The following is a 19,143-nucleotide window of genomic DNA, read 5'->3' as shown; positions in this document are numbered from 1 at the left end:
GTAAAGCGTTTTCTTATGCATATGACACAGCTATTTTAGTGACTCACAAGCAGCAAAAATTGTACAAGATGAGCTTAATACTATGGTAGGTGGTGTCACGATAATGGACTGATTATTAAAGCAAACAAATCAAAAATAATGCACATTCGACAATCACAGCAAAAAATCTTAAATACATGCATCTCATTCCACAACTACAGCTGTTCAGATGACAATAAATCGTCCTACGAGTTATGCTATGGAAAATGTGATCAAAGTGTTGAAATACTTAGGAATTACCGTTGACAAACATTTTAATTGGAAGTCTTGCATAATGTTGTTTAACAAGAAACTTCGAGCAACATCTTACGCACTGTACCACGTCAACAACTGTGCACCACTTTCCGTAACGGAGCAAGTATATTTTACCCTTGGGGAATCATACATATGACATGGAATAACGCCTTCATAACGTCAAGTCACATAAAAGTTATACAACAAACCCAAAATAGACTGAGTAAAGTTCTAATGAAAAATAAATCTTATATGAACACTAAACCAAATAACTTAAACATCGATTATCAACCCAATCAAACAATAACAAACTTTCTAAAACGACAAAACATTCTAAGTGTTAAAAATTTCTATAAATATACATATAATCCCGGAAAACGAAATATGGGAAAAATACACTACACTCCAAAACACCTGCAATGCCTTTCCGGCGGATATCATCACCATTACAAACCAGAAACAGCACAAATGAGAAATAGCAAAGGCAGTAATAGCATCGCAATTAAGTCATATTTCTAAAATATTTTCAAAAATTTCTTTAAAACCTTAATAATTTTTTTATATTTTTTCATCATTGCAAACTCAAAATATTAATTAAAGTTGAATAAAAAATATCAATGTGCTTCAAAAGTAAGATAAATGTTTCATATCTTGCCGTTTTCAAAATAAAGGCAAAAGTCAGGCGGTGCCGACTTTTTAATACCCTACATCTACCCTATAGGTACAAAGTGTGAGCTATATCCAATTCTAAATCAATTTTGATGGATCTCGGCGGATGTTTTCAGATGGGTTTTTAAACAACCCGTATCAAATTTCGAGCAAACATGTTCAAACTGTAATAAATACGGTTGACAAATGACAACATTATTGTAAATTACCCAAAATTTGACGAACATCTATATGGAAGCTACATCTAAATCTGCACCGATTTTAACCAAACTTCTTAAATAATGTGGTGGGCATTGAGGAAAGCGTTGTGCCAATTTTGGAAAGATTGGTTAAGAAATGCGCTTGCACCGGCTCTTGAAGTTAAAATCGGGCGATATACATACATGGCAGCTATATCTAAATCTGAACCGATTTCTATGGTTCACCAGTAACATCGGTCTGAACCGATTTCGACCAAACTTAATAAATATTGTGGTAGTCGTCAAGGAAAGCGTTTTACAAAATTTTGGTCAATAAATGCGGTTGCAGTGGCTCTAAGTGTGAAAATCGGGAGATATATATACATGACAGCTGTATTAATCTGAACCGATTTCTATTAAATTCACTAGTAATATTAAATGTCATAAGAAAATCATTCCTGCCAATTTCAAGAGAATCGGTTAACAAATGAGCAATTGCAATATTTCTTAAAATCGGACGAACATATACATGGTAGCTATATCTAAATCTGAACCGATTTCGAGCAAACTTTATGGATATTGTGAAGGTCGTCGAGGAAAGCGTTGTACAGAATTTTGGGAAGATTGATCAGTAAATGCGCTTGCAGTAGCTCTAGGAAGGAAAACCGGGCGATATATATATGTGAGAACTATATCTAAATCTGAACCGATTTCCATGAAATTTACTTGTAATTTCGAGAGCCAAGAAAAAATAGTTCCTACCTTATTTCAAGAGAATCCAGTGACCATTTTATTGCATTATTGCTGCAAATCGGACGAATATATATATGAGAGCTATATCTAAATCTGAACCGATTTTTCCCAATTTCAATAGGCTTCGTCTCTACGCCGAAAAACATGCATGTACTAAATTTGAAGACGATTGGATGAAAATTGCAACCTATAGTTTGTACCCAAATTAACATGGACAAACGGGCATAGCTAAATCGAATTAGAAATGCATTCTGAGTCGATCGGTATACTTATCAATGGGTCTATTTCTCTTCCTTTTTTACCTTATTATAAATAATAGCCTGTGCTACAAACTAAAATAAAAAAGTTCTGATGATAAAATAAAAAATCGAATAAGTAAAGAATATGAAATTTTAAAAACAACTACTTGTATTATTTATAATGGTCAAAAGGTTCTTTTTGGGCAAAACATGGTTAAATGTCATAAAGTCATCCATGATTGTAAAATCCTCCGATCTTCGCGAGAAATTCCACGAGGATATTTAAATAGAGGCTTGTGGGTACTTCTTTCAAAATAGCATAAGCTTGGCACTCTGCAATGATGATAAGGGTGAAATTTGATAAAGGTTAAAGTATTGACGGAGGATGCAAACTTGCGCTGTATTATCACGTCCCAAAAAGATATTACTGAAACAGGCTCAATCACGAGATATAAAATGAGTAAGAAATGGCAAGTGAAATAAATAAACTAGGATAAACGTTTCTTTACGTGAACCTGACGTAAATGATATTTAAATTATGCTGGGCAATGATTTTATCACAACCGAAATCTTATCTGCAATTTTAGCATAAACAAAATCTTCTTGCTTACGACAAAAGAAGTTGACTTGTCGAAAATTTTCGAAATTGACTAAATAGGAAAATACGACGCCACGTTGTCAGACAGTCAATACAAAACTGAAACAAATAAAACGTTTGTAGCATTTACAACAAACAAAACCCTTTTATTTCGAAGTTTTATTTTTATTGTTTCGCTCCAACATAATTTTTTTCTATTATTTTGTTCTTTGGCTGTGTGATCATTGCATTGTAAAAATCAGTCAGTGTTGTGTGGCGCCATGCACACGAGAACAATTCACAAATTTGTAAGGCACATGCATTGTTTTCTAGGTATTTAAATGTATATATATATATATATATATATATATATATATATATATATATATATATATATATATATATATATATATATATATATATATATATATATATATATATATATATTTATTTATTTATTTATTTATGTTATATATTTAAAAGTTCCGTGAGCCATAAACCCGGATTTAACCGTCAGTGTAAAGTGGTTAGTATAACTAACAACAACAACAAGCACGGTAATGTTAAATTACATATAAATAAGTAATAATTAGTTAAACTCCAAATTAAAGTTTTATTTACCAAGCATGAAATGTATTATTTAGGTAAAAAAATGTATTTGTCACAAATTTTTGCATGCATTTATCACAAGAGATTATGTTCATCGTAAGAAAGTCCAACATTTTTAAAAGAATAAGTTTATCACGAAAATGTCCTTTATGGAAAACGAATTGTTATTTGCATGTACGAGGTTTCTTCTTTTGTGGAATCAGTTTTATATATTTGAAGCACTCGAGTCGGATCCACCTGTCCATCTGTGTGTGTCTGTCAGTCTGCCTCTTTGTTTGCTCTAAGCACACTAAATATTGCAATCGGACTGAAAAATTCTACAGTTTTTTTTTATGAATTATTAGCGCCCTTACATCTGTACTCAGTATGGGCCACATAGGTTACCATATGAACCGATCTATCGATGTTTCTCTTCAGGACTCAGAGAGTATATTTTTTATCCGATTTGAATGAAATTTTGCCCATGGTGACTTGTTATTATTTCCAACATCCTGATATAGCTCTTAAATAATATGCCTTCACGATTCGATTTCTTTGGACCCATGGCTGTGCAATTAGTGCCTGATTTGGCTTATAGCATCGACTCATTGCTTTTTGAGCGCCGGTCTAACCTATGGTGCAAACTTTTCTATATTACTGTTCACTCCAACTATGCCTCTTTTAAAAGTGGCAAATTTTGACTCTACATATTTGGCGTAATCTTAATCAAAATGTAACCATACATATGTCGTTTTTACATGTACTACCGTCGGTTTTTGGTTTCTTAACTCACACCTCACCCACGGACCAAAAAAAATTTGCGCTTCACAATGCCATTCATTTTTGTTTTTTGGTCTATAATTGTGGAACTGCAGGGAGTAGATGTCAAGTGAATAAACACTTACCATCATAAATTTTTGATCCTCGAACTGGTGGTCATTGCTACGGTGTAGGATGTGCATTTGTGTCAATTTCTTGCACTTCGATTCCTTGATCGTAAAAATTACAAAAATAACTACAACAAATGTAAGTTCATACACTTAATGAATAAATGGCTATGTACGTATGTGTATGTAAATACTTGTATGTGTGTATCTACGAATGCAAATTATCACTACACATTATTTTGCAATGAAATACATCTGTATACTGGAAATAAACAAGTTAAACACACCACTACTGACAAGTGCCAAATCGGTGTCAGTAATTCAGTTGCTGATTTCGTTTTCTTTTTCGGAAATATGATTGAAACCGAGAGGAGTAGAAAGCAGGTACAATTGTGAATTTGAATTTTGTTAACACGATTGTTGTTTTTTTTTTAATATTTTGTTTCTTATTCAGACGGAAATTGAAAATGTGTTTAAGGCAACTTTGTGTGAACTAGACTATCCGAGTTAATAGAAATGGCGCGTTTTCACTTTATTCAAAATCCTTTTCAAGGTTAATTGAAACAGGGTGTGGATTTATAGGTAGGTATTTGTTGTCTTGCTAATTTTCTCCTTCGGCGAAATGTGGAGGAGCATGCGATTATTTTTTGTCACAGGCGTATTCTTTGCTTTTATGCCAAGAGGGCTTTTAAATCAGTCTTTCTATTCTGTTTTTTAAATTTGGTTTATTGTAGCTGATTCGTATTGTTTGATTTTATTTTGCTGATTCAACAGACACGGGAAAGATGCGATGGCGATGATGGAACGACCCGAGACCGAAATGCCCTTGCGCAGCCACAGACGGTAGTTATCGACTGAAGCTGAGTTTTCTCGTTGGACACTAAAACCTTCAGGGTATGTAAGCAAATGCTGTTTGAAATGTTTGTTGACTGCCGACCACTCACACCCATGCACACACACAAATCAATACATAGCCGCATGCTAGTATACAACCGGCAGACAGAACGAACCCCGGACTCATGGGCTGGAAAATAAAAAAAAAAACTCAACCGACCTTTTCTCACACATTCGTCCATTCCGTCTTTATTGATGGTGGTGGTGGTGGTGGTTGCTTTTTCGTTATATGCTTCAATCAAAAAGGATGAGAAAAAAGTAGTTTATTACTCTCCCGATTCACGTAATACCAAACGGGAGAGCCCGGATTGTTTTTGTTTAGCTTTGGAATTGTGGAAAGCGAGAATATTGCTCTAAGAGCGAAAAATAGAAATCTACTTAGCCATTCTCTTAAATTTAACTTGCCTTAAGAGCAATACTATTGGTGTGCGAAAGGATACCATATTTACGCCATTTACTTAACACTACCGAACGTAAGGAAAAAACCTACCAAAATATTGTTCATAAATGATGTAAAAAAATCAGGGATATTAACTTAACTTAATAAAGTGGCCACATACTAAGTTGCTGGGAAATTGTAAGTGGACATTGTTCTAACACATCACATGTGTACATTAGGGTCGGGATAGAGTGAACTAATTATTGCAAGGCCTGTTCGCTTTTTTCGGAAAGTTCACTTTACCCAGGCTGGGAAAATAAGGTTTATTAGATTGATTTTATTACGAAATGTCGTAGTTTTTGAGTGAATTCTTCAAAATCTATCGAACATAATTGTTTTTGGGTCACAAATAGACTTCCGGAAAGATGTATGTGAAAATTTGATTAGAATATGATTTTTTCTTAAACGGTTCTCTTTGGCGCAAGAAGAAGAAAATAGGTGTTAGAATAAAAGAAGCGTTCACTCGGTGTTCACCCTTAAACACATTTTCAATTAATTGTAAGCATGTCATGGTGTTAAAAATCATGCCATGATTATAAATAAAAACAAAATAAAATACACAATTTAATGTTTTAAATAAAACGGTTAACTTTGACTTGCAGAAATGGATATCACTTTGGCCGAAGTTTTTCTTCTAATCCTTCGCAATCTTTCGCGACCTACTTTTAAATCTATGTCAGTATTAAATGCTATAAAGTAAAATCTTTTTTACATGTGTTTGAAATAATTTTCAATTTTTGTACAAGTTTTTTGTTGTTGTTTTTTTTTTTTAACAGAATATCATCCTTATGGTAACTCTACTATGTAGCATGTTTACTTAAAAAACAAAGTGATTATTTACGTTGATCATTTTTGACATTGAAATTCAATTTTTTTATTGAATTACGACATGTGATATGCGCAGAGGTTAGCATGTCCGCCTATGACGCTGAACGCTTGAGTTCGAATCCTGGCAGGAACAGCCGTGGTTATTTTTTCAGCCGTGGTTATCCCCTCCTAATACTGGCGACATCTGCGAGACCATTGGAAAAAATGTTCAATGGTGGTTTTCCCCTCCTAATGCTGGCAACATTTGTGAGTAACTATGCCATGTAAAACTTCTTCCTAAAGAGGTGTCGCACTGCGTCACGCCGTTCGGACTCTGCTATAAAAAGGAGGTCCTTATTATTGAGCTTAAAATTGAATCGCTCAGCACTCATTGACTTGTGGGAAGTTTGAGCCTGTTCCGTAATGGAATTTTCATGGGCAAGTTTGCAGATATGCGTTGTCGTTCCCAGATGAATAAATAAAAACTTATGCATGAAGAAGTTAAAAAATACCAACGAAACATCGGATAGAAATTTTAAATAAAGTTTTATTTCCATTGATATAACAATAGCCCAATACAACAAACTTTTAAACAGAAACATAAGAATTCAAAGGTCAAGAACCCAAAATAGGAGAAAAGACTTATGTTTAACAAATTTTTAATTGCTCGAATTAAAAATGTAATTTAATAATATAAACCTAAATAGTAAGATGGTATTGTATGCTTTCCTGATGTAATTCAAGAGAAGACAACTATTGAACTGGCAAACAAAAATATACCATATACTGTTCGACATCACGCTTCGAGTTTCAAGCTGAAAATTTTACAATGCACTGAAAAAAAAAAGTTATAACAAGTTATGTTCGGTAGCGTGGGTCACGTTTTACCCTGTCACCAAAAATTTAATTTCAAAACTTTAAAAATATTTTTATATTTTTTTTTCTTTTCAATAATAGCAACTTTAAACAAGTAAAAGCGTGATAAGTTAGGCCGGGCCGAATCTTATATACCCTCCACCATGGATCGCATTTGTCGAGTTCTTTTCCCGGCATCTCTTCTTAGGCAAAAAAAAGGATATAAGCCAATTCGAATAAGAATTGCGTTCTTTGTGGGCTCAAGAAGTAAAATAGAGAGATCGATTTATATGGGAGCTGTATCGGGCTATAGACCGATTCAGACCATAAAAAACACGTATGTTAACGGTCATGAGAGAATCCGTCGTACAAAATTTCAGGCAAATCGGATAATAATTGCGACCTCTAGAGGCTCAAGAAGTCAAGACCCCAGATCGGTTTATATGGCAGCTATATCAGGTTATAGACCGATTTGAACCATACTTGGCACAATTGTTGGATATAATAACGAAACACGTCGTGCAAAATTTCATTCCAATCGGATAAGAATTGCGCACTCTAGAGGCTCAAGGAGTCAAGACCCAAGATCGGTTTATATGGCAGCTATATTAAGTTATAAACCGATTTGATTGATAAACCGATCGGTTTATATGGCAGCTATATCAAAACTTGGACCGATATGGCCCATTTACAATACCAACCGACCTACACTAATAAGAAGTATTTGTGCAAAATTTCAAGCGGCTAGCTTTACTCCTTCGGAAGATAGCGTGATTTCGACAGACAGACGGACGGACATGGCTAGATCGACATAAAATTTCACGACGATCAAGAATATATATACTTTATAGGGTCTCAGACGAATATATCGAGTAGTTACAATCAGAATGACGAAATTAGTACACCCCCCATCTTATGGTGGAGGGTATAAAAAATGTTTAATATCATTGACGAAGCTAATGGGGTGCAAGAAGGGGCTGACATTTCGTTTCGATTTCACTACGACCCACAACTGCTATTTGATTTGTGAAGCCAGTCAGTGGTCTGAATAATGATCCGATTTGGCTAGAATTTGGTAAACGAGTTAATTTAATACGACCCGAATAAGTTCACAGATAAATATGGATGGCATCTAAGCACATATATTAATTTTTTCTCTTGAGCCCATAAATTCCTCAATTTTTATCTAATTTGACTGAAATTTTGCTTTCAAAGCACGTTGATGCCTTTTAAAACCCATAACATACAAGGTTCCGTTGGCTCCATAATTAAATATAGCCGCCATCACCGACGTAACCAGGTCACAAAAAAATTTTGTTATGTTGCACAACAAAAGTTAAAAAATATGTTTTCAAAGGCAAAATTTCAATAAATTTTTATTTACAGATAAAATTTCAATAAACATATTTTAATGGCAATATTTCGATTAAATTTTTTTAACGACCAAATTATAAAGCATTTTTTTCTAAAAACAAAATATCAATGATATTTTGTAAAGCCATTTTAATAAAAACGCCAATAACATTTTTTTTAAAAACAAAATTGTAATAAAATTTTTATTTAAAGACAAAATTGAAACGAAACTATTATAAAATGAAATTAAAAAAAATGTTAAGATAAAATTTTATTGCAATGTTTTCTTAACAAAAATATTCAGCGAACATTTCTTTTAAAACCAAATTTTAACGAAATATTCTTAGAAACGAATTAAATTAGCAATAAAAGAAACTTTTGAAAGTTCAAAAATAAAGAATTTGAAGCGCCCGGTAAACCCAATTTTATAACACGACCCGATGACACTAATATATGATCACCAAAAATGTTTTTATACCCTCCACTATAGTATGGGGGGTATACTAATTTCGTCATTCTGTTTGTAACTACTCCGAATATTCGTCTGAGACCTCATAAAGTATATATATTCTTGATCGTCGTGACATTTTATGTCCAACCAACCATGTCCGCCCGTCTGTCTGTCGAAAGCACGCTAACTTACGAAGGAGTAAAGCTAGCCACTTGAAATTTTACACAAATACTTCTTATAAGTGTAGGTCGGTTGGTATTATAAATGGGCCATATCGGTCCATGTTTTGATATAGCTGCCATATAAACCGATCTTGGGTCTTGACTTCTTGAGCCTCTAGAGTGCGCAATTCTTATCCGATTGGGATGAAAGTTTGCACGACGTGTTTTGTTATGATATCCAACAACTGTGCCAAGTATGATTCAAATCGGTCCATAACCTGATATAGCTGTCATATAAACCGATCTTGGGTCTTGACTTCTTGAGCCTCTAGAGGGCGCCATTCCTATCCGATTTGGCTGAAATTTTGCATGACGTATTTTATTCTTACTTTAAACTACTGTGACAAATAAGGTTCAAATCGGTCCATAACGTGATACAGCTGTCATATAAACCGATCCAGATTAGATATATTTCATTCAATAGTAAGCAGGTTTGGCTCTCATGAAAATTAGCTTTGATCGTGGATTGGGACATAGTGACAAGTTAATGGTGCGATATGTGCTATTAACTGACACATTAAAAACAAGCAAAAAGGCGTTAAGTTCGGCTGGGCCGAACTTTGGATACCCAACACCTCAGGTATATATATAAACCACCTTTCGCCAAATCCGGGGAAAAATGCATACCTTATGACCCCTAACAGCTATAGGGAAATATGTTCCGATTTCGACCAAATACTAATAAGTACAAGTCATTGTTCATCTGTCTAAAACAAAATTTTGCTCTTTTTAATAGCTATATCTGAAAATAAACCGCTCTGAACCATAAACAACACGGACGTCGAAAAGCCTAGCATAAGTCAAAGTGTCAAATTTCAGTGAAATCGGATTATAAATGCGCCTTTTATACGGCCAAGGCTTTTCATCGAGATATCGGTTTGGAGCGATTTCGACCAAGTTGCAGATACATGTCAAAGAGCATAACACAACTCACTGTCCCAAATTTCGGCGAAATCGGACAATAAATGCGCCTTTTATGGCCACAAAACCTTAAATCAAGAGATCGGTCTATATTGCAGCTATATCCAAATCTGTACCGATCTGAGCCTAATTGAAAAATAATATCGAAAGTTTTATCTCAACAACTCACTGTCCCAAATTTCGGCGACATCGGACAATAAATGCGGCTTTTATGGGCTCAAAACCTTAAATCGAGAGATCGGTCTATATGGCAGCTATATCCAAATCTTAACCGATCTATGGCATATTGCAGGATTATGTCGGGGGGCTTAACTTAACTCACTGTCCCAAATTTCGGTGACATCGGACAATAAATGAGCATTTAATGGGCCCAAAACCTGAAATCGAGGGATCGGTCTATATGGCAGCTATATCCAAAACTGGACCGATCTGCGCCAAATTAATGAGGGATATAAAAGGGCCTAACACAATTTACTGTCCTAAATTTCATCAAAATCGGATAATAAATGTGGCTTTTATGGGCCTAAGACCCTAAATCGGAAGATCGGTCTATATGGCAGCTATATCCAAATCTGGACCGATCTGAGTCAAATTGACGAAGGATGTCGAAGGGCCTAACACAACTCACTGCCCCTAATTTCAACAAAATCGGATAATAAATGTGGCTTTTATGGGCCTATGACCCTAAATCGGCGGATCGGTCTATATGGGGGCTATATCAAGATATAGTCCGATATAGCCCATCTTCGAACTTAACCTGCTTATGGACAAAAAAAGAATCTGTGCAAAATTTCAGCTCAATATCTCTATTTTTAAAGACTGTAGCGTGATTTCAACAGACAGACGGACAGACGGACGGACATGGCTCGATCGTCTTAGATTTTTACGCTGATCAAGAATATATATACTTTATAGGGTCGGAAATGGATATTTCGATGTGTTGCAAATGGAATGACAAAATGAATATACCCCCATCCTTCGGTGGTGGGTATAAAAATTTGCTTGCTCTTCTTTTATTAATTCATAAAATTATTTCGTGTTTTTTATTGGATTTGCGTGAACCAATGGGTTTTTGTTTCCCTTTCGAATAGATAACCAACCAATAAAAAGCCCTCAAAAGTCGAGGCGAAGGTGGTGTGCAAAATGCTTTGGGCAGGCTTCAGTGAACCCGATTTCGGTCTTAACAGGGGCCCCATTAGACTGTTTTGCCCCAAAAAAAGATAACAATATTCCACCTATTTAATAGTGAACAGTTCAATTGTAGAAGCAATGCTTTCGAAGAAATGCGATCACTGAAGCCCGACCAATGTACTACATTTTGCCTTGACTTTTTAACTGTATCGCAATTTTAAGAGCTTTAGCCTGATTCTTAAAAAAGTAGCATTTTGAAAGTTTTAGTGCCTAATGTACGAATTTAAAAACAAAAATTCTAGTCGGCTGATGTGTACTGTCAAAGTGTAATTGCATCGCAATTTTGTAATTTTTAGCTCAATCCGTAAATAAAGTACCATTTTGTACGTTTTAGTACCAAAATATACAAATTTCAAAAAAAAAAAAAAAAAAAATCTTTTAGTCATCCGGTACATACCACCGCGATATACCTGTTTCCCAAATTTCAGAGCTGTAGCTCCTCAGTCTGCAAAGAAAGTACAATTTTGTACGTTTTAATACCAAAATGAACGAATATCAAATAATCTTCTAGTCACCCGGTACATAATGAAGATGTAACTGTATTCCAGAGCTGCAGTTCAATCCATAATGAAGGTAACATTTTTTACCCAAATGTACAATTTAATAAAGATCTTTAAGTCATCCGGTACATACTGCCGAGATGTACCTGTGTTACAAATTTCAAAGCTGTAGCTCAGTTTGTAAAGAAAGTGCCATTTTATATGGTTTAGTACTAAAATGTACGAATATCAAAAAAAAATCTAGTCACCAGGTACATACTACCAAGATGTACCTGATACCCCAATTTCAGATTTGTAGCTCAATCTGAAAAGAAAGTACCATTTTGTACGGTTTAGTACCAAAATGAAAAAAAAATTTAATGGCTTAGCTGTGGCCGTTTGGGCTGCGCGTTGGATCAGTCAGCTAATCAAAACTCCCCAAACTGAGGAATGGTTAAAGTAGGTGAGATTTTTAAATTAGTCAGCAGACGTTTTTCTTAAGAGAATTACTCTTATGTTTGTCGCTAGGATATTGAAACATGGATTAGTGGCCATCTTGGGCTATTGGATGAAACCGCTATCTATCGCTGTTTGCTGTTTTAGTATTTTTTAAAGAAATTTGAATAACAATAATTGAATAACACCCATCTTATTATAAAACTGGATCATCCGCAAGGACAAGCACATGCCGCAGGATTTTTGAAGGGATCTATTCGACCTTAATTGTGGTTTGGAAAGCAATACACAGTTCAGCTCACACTTTATGACCAAATATCATCTCCGATGAGTCATTTCCTGGTCACAGTAACCACAGTTTGTCATAAAAATATTTAAAGTATCTTTATTCATTTCATAGTAGCAGAAGATTTTGGCAACTTTTCGAATTAGAGTCCATATAAAATTCATATATAATTGACTAGCATGACCCCGGTCCGCTTCGCTACCAACTTTATAAGAGAATAATGCAAATGTAAACATATGTAAGCAAAAACCTTAAAAGTAACAAAACAGAACAAAATATTTAAAATGCGCCTCTTGTTAATAGATTTCACTAAATAAACTCTTGAAAAAGTCGGAAAAAAGCCGAAGAAACGTCGAGAAAAGGATGAAATAAACTTGTTTTATTTGAATTTTGAAACATATTGACCCTAACAACCCGCAAAAAAAAATCACGTAAGAGATTATAGAGCAACAGTGGTCACTAACAAAAACAACTATATTGTATTTTAATTTATACCCAGCAAAAACTTGGTAAGTATATTTCATTATATTTGGCGTGTAAAATAAAGCATAGTCCATTATCCTTAGATATACTAGCTGCTAAAATATAAGGAGTTATCAACAGGAATACCATCTGTGTTACCGGTAGCGAAATTGTTTGAGGCTTAGTAGTTATTTTTTGCTACGTTTAATTAAGATAATATGTCATTATATTTTGACAACTGGTATACATAGGCATAAGCACTTATTTATTAACTACATTCATTACCGGGCCATTCTACATTGTCTACGAAAATTGTATGTAAATCGGTCCAACTGTTGTTAAGTTTATATGGACATGCGTATGAACAAAGCTAACAAAATCACCACTTAATGTGAACAAAAATATTGCACCCTCATTCCAGGATAGAACACGTTTGCTTCTTCAAGCTATTACCTCTTAGAACTATCCTCCTCCATAGGGCATCAACAAGCTCTCTCCATCTAGTTCTACCGTTGGAGAAAACCTTAGCTGGATTCCATGATACTCGTATATGGGTTGATTTCAACTCTGTTTTCGTGCAGCGGATCCATGTGTTTTTCAAGCGCCTCCTCCTCTATGTCCTTACAGGTTCCATTCTAGGACATTACTCGCTATATCATCGCGCGGTCGGCGTAGGATATGACCCAACCAAGTCCAATTTCTCTTCCGGTTTTCTACATTGACAGGGGAAGTGTTTGTTCTTATATCCAATTCCGAAGTTTTTGTTGCAGGCAGCGATTTGTAAAAACTAGGATGTCGCGTGTAGTTGCTTGTATTAAGCTCCTAGTTGCACAGCCATATAATAAAATAGATTTTGCACTACTGTTGAAGATTCTGACTTTTGTATTATGTGAGATATCACTGCATATCCAAACTTTGTTGAGTTTAAGAAATGCGCTTCTAGCCTTGTTGATACGTAGGTATATGTCTGTTTCCGATCCTCCGTCCTTTGTTATTTTGCTGCTAAGATAGAAGTAGTTGTCAACGTCTTCAATGACATGGTCGTTTATAGTGAGCGATGTCAAAATTGATGCTCCTATACTCATCAATTGCGTCTTTGCTATGTTTATTTTTATCTTTTCATTTAATCGTTCCAATTTCGACTTTATGTGCTCAAATCAAAGAGGCATATGTCATCCGCGTAGTCGATGTCTCCAAGGAAGTCGTTTATGCTCCAGCGAAGGCTGCTTCAGCATTAGCTGCTTCTAATAAATATCGTCGTCGATAGGATACATCCCTGCTTCACTCCTTTATCGATCCCGAACGGTCGGCTCTCTTTTCCATTATAGCGGACTCAAACTTCAGCATTCCTATACAGCTCCCTAATTAGTGTCACAATCTTTTCAAGGATGCCCTTATTCAACAGCGCGCAATGTTGCCAAATCGAAGAATCTTGGAAATAATTCTGGAACTTTTGAACGGATAGAGATGTGTCCATGAAAATTTACATATTCAATATGAGGTGAGCCTCTGGACCCACTAGGGTCCCCAAATTTTGCATAATTATTGGAAAACACCTAAACATTGACCGTGTACTTTACACGTGTACATATCTCTATCCGTTCAAAAGTTCCAGAATAATTTCCAAGGTCTATCGACTTGGCAACTCTGTGCGGTGTGCTCCAAATTGAAGTTTTCGAAATTGTGTCTAACGCTTCATATATAAAATTGTGTCTGACGCTACCCGCCAATTGCAAAAGACTTTTTTGAAATAATACAGGCCAAAACAGAAAGAGTTGAGCCTAGGTCTTGAGCTCTGCGTTGCAAAAATGCAACTCTGCACACAAATTCCACAAAAGCAACGCGTAAAAGTAAAAAAAAAACAAAATCAACGTTGACGCTTGAAAGCGAGCGCCATTCTATGTTATCACACATGATGTAGTGTTTGGGTCGACAATGTTAAAAATAGTTTAACTTTTGCGAGTTGCCTTTTTAACATTTGTTTGCTGAGTTGCATTTTTCAAGGCGACGCTCCTCAGCGCTCTCATTCTGTCTAGGCCTCAAATGCAAGATCTGCACAAGTCATAAACTTCAGCCGAAGTATTGCAATGACTGACTTCTAACCAACATCAACGCCACGAACATCACTCGCCTCCATAACACCCGCATAGTAAGTGGCCTCCTTTAGATATCTAATCTCGTGCACATCTGGCTTGTTATGTCTCATACTCTCACCTATTTACCATTGCATTCCCATTAATAACATATATCTTCAGAAACTGAGGCTTGACGAAGAACCAACAACAATTTGTCGTGTTTCTTCTTCTTGTGGATCATCATTAGCAATGAATTCAACCGATTTTTTAATGATATATCCTATGAAATGTTTTTTGTTTTTTTTTTAAATTGTTATCTTCCAATCGTATTATTTTCTTACGCTCCTCATTTTAGTAATCAGTTGCGTATCTAGTAAATATGTACTAGCCGGACCGGTCCCGCTCCGCTCCGCCTTCTTTAACTCTCTAATGTCTTTTTAGGGTGGGGACACATCGCCCTAAATGTGAATATCGAATTCGTGCTACTGTAGCCCAAGCCCGCCTATGATGCTGAAAGCTTATGTTCTTATCCTGGCGAGAACATCGAAAAAGGCTCTTAAAGTAAATATAAGCTTCGTTCTCCACTTTCAAATACATTTTATATGAGCCCCATATTGGCATGATCGGTAAATAAGTTCTGTTTGAGGGTGGAATGGATCTTAGGGTCTTTGTCCCAAATATGAGTATTAATTTCTTACACTACTCCCAAATCTTATATTGTATATAAAAATCAATTTGTGTTTGTTTGAAGGTTTATTTGTTTGTTTTTGTGTTTGTGTGTTCCTTATGGACTCAGAAACGGCTGAAATGATTTTCTTGAAATTTTCACAGATGGTGCATAATGATCCCGTGATGAAAATAGGGTAGTAAATTTTTTGATATCTGAAGGAGGGAGGGGGCGGACCCTCCCCCTTACCCTAATTTTCAGAAACGCCAGATCTCGGAGATGGGTTGTGCGATTTAAGCGAAATTTTGGATGGGGTACCAGGGGGCCGCCCCACCCTAAAACCTGCCAAACATATATTTAGATCAATCACGACAATATGGGACTCAAAGGAAAGGTATTTAGGATAAGAAAGCGTATCTGATATCCATTTGTCGAACCAAGTGCTAGGGGGACCACCCCAACCCCCAGAACACCCCTAAGTCGGACATATTTACCGATCATGGCAATATGGTACTCAAATAAAAGGTATTTGCGAGTAGAACACGAATCTGTGGGAATCCAAATGTGGGACCACATTTCTGGGGGTCCACACCTTCCCCCAAAACACCCCCCAAACTGGACTTATTTACTGACCATGGGAATATGGGGCTTAAATAAAAGGTATTTGAGTGTAGAACTTGAATCTCATATACAAATATGGGACCAAGTTTGGGGGGTCGCATCTCCCTAAAAACAAAATCAAAGGGGGCAAATTTACGACCATAGCAATATGGGGCTCAAATGAAAGGTCTTTGGGGGTAAAGCACGAATCTGATATCAATATTTGGGAAAAGTGTCTATGGGGCCACCCCCACAACACCACCCAAATAGTAAGTATTTGGTGCCGTAGGACGCATTTGATCACAAAGAGAGTGGAACTAAATATTTACAGATTTTAGGGCCAATAACCCAAACCGGACACATTTGCTGACTTTTGCAATAAGGAGTTTAAATGAGATTTGAAAACGAATTTGATATCCCATTTTGAGGCCAATGGCAATATGGGGTTCAAATAAATAATATATAATTATATGAGAATAGAGCATATTTTCCGGGTTTAGTGTTTGGGGGACCACCCCAATCCCCAAAACACCCCTAAATCGGGCATATTTACCGACCATGTCAATGTGGAGATTAATTGAAAGGTATTAGGGGGTAGAGCAAGAATTGATACTCACTTTCGGGACCAATTTTCTGGGGGTCTACCACTTTCCCAAAATACCCCACAAACAGCAATTTTTTAGTGACCAACGCAATATCAGGCTCAAATTAAAAGTATTTGGGAGTAGAATATGAATTAGATATCCAAATGTAGGACCATGTATTTAGGGCATCACCCCTTTCCCAAAACACACCCAAAAGGAAAAAAAATTTTTTCGACCATGCCAATATGTGGCTCAAATGAAAGGTATTTTAGATAAGAAAACGAATTTGATAACCTATTTTGGTGCCATGTGTTTGGGAGACGCCTCACCCTGTAAACTCCTCCTTAGCCAATGGCAATGTGGGGTTTAAGTAAATGGTTTTTGAAAGAAGAGCACGATGCTGATATTTTTTCAGGGCCAAGTGCCTGGGAGACAACCTTACCCCCGAAAGCACCCCTAAATCAGATATCATGAGAGTAGCGGGTTGAAATAAAGTATTTAAAGAATGGAGTACACCTTACATCCAAACTTAAATTCGTAGACCAATAAAGATCATGTGGGATTCAGATAAAGGCACTTATATTGTTAAACTGTTAGTCAAGTTAGCATGGTATTTCACTAAAAGACCTTAGTTGTCGAAAATAAATATTCCAAGGAAACTTTTGTTCCATATAAAGTAAAAGAAGGCGCAGCGGAGCGGGCCCGGGTCAGCTAGTAGCTTTTATATAAGTCACATATTGCAATGGTCGGTAAATACGTCCGATTAGGAAGGTATTTTGGGGTGAGGCGACCCACAAATACATGGTTCTTCAATTGGATATCAAATTTTGTTTTTTCTATCAAACACTTTTCGCTTGAGCCCTATATTGTCATGATTGGTCTATATATTCATTTGCCGGGTTTTGGGTGGTCCCCAAGGCACCCGACCCCAACAATAGAAAATATATTTTGTTTTAGATGACTGTAAGAGTGCAAAACAAGTAAAAGCGTGCTAAGTTCGGCCGGGCCGAATCTTATATACCCTCCACCATGGATCGCATTTGTCGATTTCTTTTCCCGGCATCTCTTCTTAGGCAAAAAAAGGATATAAGAAAATATTTCCTCTGCAATTAGAGCGATATCAAGATATGGTCCGGTTTGGACCACAATTAAATTATAAGTTGCGCCCTTTGGGGGCTCAAGAAGTAAAATAGAGAGATCGATTTATATAGGAGCTGTATCAGGCTATAGACCGATTCAGACCATAATAAACACGTATGTTGATGGTCATGATAGGATCCGTCGCACAAAATTTCAGCCAAATCGGATAATAATTGCGACCTCTAGAGGCTCAAGAAGTAAAGATCCCAGATCGGTTTATATGACAGCTATATCAGGTTATGAACCGATTTGAACCTTATTTGACACAGTTGTTGAAAGTAAGAATAAAATAAGTCATGCACAATTTCCGCCAAATCGGATAGGAATTGGCTATAACAGGTTATGGACCGATTTTAACCATACGTGGCACAGTTGTTGGATATAATAACGAAACACGTCGTGCAAAATTTCATTCCAATCGGATAAGTATTGGGCACTCTAGAAGCTCAAGAAGTTAATACCCAAGATCGGTTTATATGGCAGCTATATCAAAACATGGACCGATATGGCCCATTTACAATACCAACCGACCTACGCTAATAAGAAGTATTTCTGCAAAATTTCAAGGGGCTAGCTTTACTCCTTCAGAAGTCAGCGTGCTTTCGACAGACAGACGGACGAATCAAACTAAAAATCTCCGAGATCTGTTTTTATACCCACCACCGAAGGATGGGAGTATATTCATTTTGTCATTCCGTTTGCAACACATCGAAATATACATTTCCAACTCTATAAAGTATATATATACTTGATCAGCGTAAAAATCTTAGACGATCTAGACATGTCTGTCCGTCTGTCTGTTGAAATCACGCTACAGTCTTAAAAAATAGAGATATTGAGCTGAAATTTTACACAGGTTCTTTTTTTGTCCATAAGCAGGTTAAGTTCGAAGATATCGGACTATATCTTGATATAGCCCTCATATAGACCGATCCGCCGATTTAGGGTCTCAGGCCTATAAAAGCCACATTTATTATCCGATTTTGCTGAAATTTAAGACAGTGAGTTATGTTTGGCAATTCGGCATCCATCACCAATTTGGCTCTGATCGGTCCAGATTTGGATATAGCTGCCATATAGACCGATCCTCCGATTTA

The 19,143-nt window shown here is 36.1% G+C and overlaps 1 protein-coding gene across 2 annotated transcripts in view; it reads right to left on the bottom strand.

Moving 5' to 3' along the window:
- Nucleotides 1–5,009, bottom strand: part of LOC106092071 (transcription factor AP-2-epsilon) — a 208,737-nt gene extending 203,728 nt beyond the window's left edge. For both annotated transcript variants that reach the window (XM_059370632.1, XM_059370633.1), the window contains exon 1: nucleotides 4,184–5,009. In XM_059370632.1, coding sequence (XP_059226615.1) covers nucleotides 4,184–4,240 — 57 coding nt within the window. In that variant the 5' untranslated portion in view covers nucleotides 4,241–5,009. The remainder of the gene's footprint in view (nucleotides 1–4,183) is intronic.
- Nucleotides 5,010–19,143: the final 14,134 nt, after the last annotated feature.

Source organism: Stomoxys calcitrans, chromosome 1 (assembly GCF_963082655.1).
Source record: "Stomoxys calcitrans chromosome 1, idStoCalc2.1, whole genome shotgun sequence".
NCBI lineage: Eukaryota > Metazoa > Arthropoda > Insecta > Diptera > Muscidae > Stomoxys > Stomoxys calcitrans.
Note: the sequence above shows the minus strand (reverse complement) of the source record. Positions and strands in the feature narration are given on the sequence as shown.